Source organism: Alexandromys fortis, unplaced genomic scaffold (assembly GCF_014885135.2).
Source record: "Alexandromys fortis isolate MF-2015 unplaced genomic scaffold, M_Fortis_MF-2015_v1.1 scaffold_331, whole genome shotgun sequence".
NCBI lineage: Eukaryota > Metazoa > Chordata > Mammalia > Rodentia > Cricetidae > Alexandromys > Alexandromys fortis.
Genome location: NW_026068215.1, coordinates 726,629 through 730,182, shown reverse-complemented (window position 1 = coordinate 730,182; position 3,554 = coordinate 726,629). Strand labels below are relative to the sequence as shown.

General features: G+C 39.3%; 1 protein-coding gene across 1 annotated transcript; it reads right to left on the bottom strand.

The window, feature by feature from the left end:
* Nucleotides 1-1,028: 1,028 nt before the first annotated feature.
* Nucleotides 1,029-2,143, bottom strand: Tmsb15a (thymosin beta 15A). The gene is made up of 2 exons (XM_050130392.1): nucleotides 2,043-2,143; nucleotides 1,029-1,071 (listed from the first exon to the last, which is right to left on the bottom strand). Exons 1-2 carry the CDS (start codon nucleotides 2,141-2,143, stop codon nucleotides 1,029-1,031), a joined length of 144 nt encoding a protein of 47 aa, XP_049986349.1.
* Between the last annotated feature and the right edge of the window lie 1,411 nt (nucleotides 2,144-3,554).

Genomic DNA, 3,554 nt, shown 5'->3' with positions numbered 1-3,554 from the left:
GAGAGGGCATATAGTTTTCTTTCTTTCTAGGCCTGGGTTACCTTACTCAGTATATTTTTTCAATTACATCCACTGTCCTGCAAATTAAATACTTACTTGAATAAAATCTCTCTAAAATCTCTCTCTCTCTCTTTCTCTGAGAGAGAGAGCCTAATTTCATTATTAATCTAACTATTGATGAACATCTAGTCTGATTTCATTTAACATTTGTGACTATAGCCACAGTGAACACGGATGTGCAAGTTCAGCATAAGCAAAAAAGACTTCCCCAAGATGAAGTCGATCCAGTCTGGCGGAGAGGGTGTACAGGAAGGGTGTTTTATAGCACGTGGCCCTGGTCCCTGTGCACGTCAGAAAAACAAATCCTTTTGGTAGGAAACCTACATCTGTTAGAAAAAATCATAAGACTACCCTTTCCACCCATGCAAAATAACTTCAATTAGACCAGATTACACCAAATCAAAGATTACCACATTTAATGACTGCAACGCTCCTGGGTTGTGGGGAACATGGCGGGGAGGGGGAAAGGGAGTGGGGAGACAGGGAGAGACCGTGCACAACCTGGGACCATAAGTTAACTAGCCTGTGAGAGTGGTCCTGACCCTTCCTGGAGAGGGTCAGCACTTGGCAGTCTTCCCTGAGGTGGAGTCCGAACCAGGGCAACTCCCAGGGGGAAGGGGCTTAGGATGGATGCCAGGGACTGGGATGATGCTTCCGATCTTTCCAGACTCCTTGGATATAGGGGTGCTAGAGAGCTGGGGTCTCACTTTTGACCAAATTTCCCACAACAGCCATCTGTAATTTGTTCATCAATGAGGAAGTTTAAAAACAAAGGGAATGCCTGTTCCTGATCACTGCTTAACTGGCTACTGATTAACACTTAACTATCAGGTATAGGCAAGAGGCCTTCAGCAATTGTCATGCATCTCTAGAAACACATACGTTTACAAAAAACAAACAAACAAACAAAACACTCCTGAAACCAAGATTGTTTGGCAATGTTGATGTTTATTTTTCAAATGTGATCTTCATTTTGTGGTCTTTTTGTCAAACTCCTTCTCCTGTTGGATATAGGGAAAGAAAAATAGAAAAAGAAATATTAAAAGGGATTTTCCTCTTTCTTTTCTTTCTTTCTTTTTTTTGATTTTCTTAATATTATGTTAGGTTTCTTCTCAAAAATAGCTTTACTAAGTCACTGAAGGCTGATAAACATGCCTTTGAATGCAAAAGCCCTAACCACTTATCTTCATAGTGGAGGTGTGTATGTGTTAGAGCACTTGAAGACTTTACAATAATCTATATATTCTTATATATTAAGTTTATATTTAAGTAATAGATTTAAAATATTGATAAAATATTGTTATTGTCCACAGAGTGTTCTAGGAATGAGAAGAAAGTAAGAATTTTCTTCGGTTTATCTGTATACAATTAGGAAGTTTCATCTTTTCAGATGATTTTTTGAATTCTTGAGTTCTCAATTAGAGCTGACAAGATGAAAATGCCACTCAGCTTTTAAAATTCACTTTGAGTTTCTCCAGGAGGTTGTTATTCTGAAGAGCAAATTGATCCTTTAAATCTGGGAAGCTGGAACACACACACAAACTCTAAACTTAGTCTTCCACCTTATTTTATAGCTATTTCTAGAAGATTAAAACTATAGTTTGCACAGTTTTTGTGTGTTAAAGCATAGATTCAAACTGTTGCATCCTGAAAAATGTGTAACATTCACATTAAAATAAAACCTGGGCAAAATCGAGATTTATATAGTACCGCATCCCATATTCCAAAATTAGCTTTAATATAATTTTAGTAATTTTGTAAGAAGAAATGAGTCTATGATACCATTATTACTGTAACCTAGCATACAAACCATGTACATTATCTAAATAAAAAGATAATTACTTGATATTTTAATTGCTGCATTAATTATCATAATTCTTACTACTACTTAGGTTTTTGCAATTTTAATACAGCATAGGTTTGTTAAGTGACTATGCCAACTTTCACCACTGTTCCTCTCAACTAGAAACTTCCATGACTTACTTTCCTTCAATGGAAGCATATTTTTTTCTGCGGTAGTAATTTTTTTCAGTTTTGATTTGTCAAATTTTTCAACTTCCGACATGTCCAGTTTGTCAGCCATCTTGACTAAAAGAACAACAACAACAACAAAACGTTACCTGCTAGAACTATGATCAGATTAGGAATAACAATTAAAATTCATAAAAATTCAAAATATCAATGAATACTTTGCACTGTGATTTTCAACAAGGAAACAGTCAGTCTTAGAAAGTCATGTTTTCTTAGTGTACTCTGATTGCAAAGCTTTAGTCCATTTCTGGTGGCAGCAAATGACAGCAGATGAAGATGCTCCAGAAACTGAGATACTCTAGAAACCCAGGGGAAAATAAAAGCCTGACTTTTAAAATCCCAGTAAAGGTAAAATGAGACTATGAGCATCTTCACTTTCCAGTCAGCTACTTTTAGGGGATTTGGGAATGATGGTGAGCATCACACACTAAAAGAGAGGCACATATCACTGTACTAATTTCTATTGAATGTCCAAAGTCAGTATATTAGAACACTGCAATAAGACAGGGAAGGGATTAACCTAGTCATTGCCAATTACAAATTTCATAATACCTTCTTGTAACCTTAGAGAGTATATAAAAGAAAAAAGAAAACTCGCTATTTATGATCAAGACTCAAAAGCTTTATTAGAAGGAGAAATGCCAAATACAGCTGAGTCCTAGTTCCAATGATAAGAAGACAGAGCTCTTCAGCCAGGACCTGGTTCTATTTTAGCAGGGCTAGGACACAATCTAGTAACCAGGGTAGACAGAGAGCCCTCCACCCCACCCCACCTCCAGCTTCCACCTCTCAAACTCTTTTAGTCAAGCATATCCTAAGACCCTCCTTTACCAGGTGAACATCACCAATCTCAAAGCTGGGAAAATTGGAATTCACACATTTATAACCGCAGTGCAGGCCAGGGTCATTTGTCTGAATTGTGCCATTTACAAATAACTTGTCACTGTCCAGTGCCCAGTTTAAGGGACAAAAGGATGAGAATTAAACCTAAAGGATTGTGCCCTATTGCTCTGTGCCTGCCTCAACTCTACTCCTGGCCTTTGCCCTTCCATCAAGTTGCCTGTCCCCTTGGGCTTTCTAAGGTGGGACCCCCAGAATCCCGCTCCAGACAGCAACATGGGGAAACAAAGCCACTGTGAAGTGGACTTCGAAATGGGATTCCCTCAGCCACAAAGTACTACCACCTGAATGTCGGCAGGCCCCATCTTGCCTGGTCCTCCAGGGCACCAGGTTCTCACATGTGTGGTACAAGATGTCTGGTAGATCAATGGCTGAGTGCCCTACTAGAGAGTGGCTCTCACTGGTGTGGCCTAGCAGAGCCCTGAGTTCATAAACTCCACAGGACGCCCGCCTCTTGCCCCGCCCATCCCCCTGTGACTTCAGACCCTGTGTTATGCAAGGCTTTTCTGATTGGTCAACATCCCTGGCTTGCTGTGCCCTCTTTCCAGCTTATAATTTTGTGA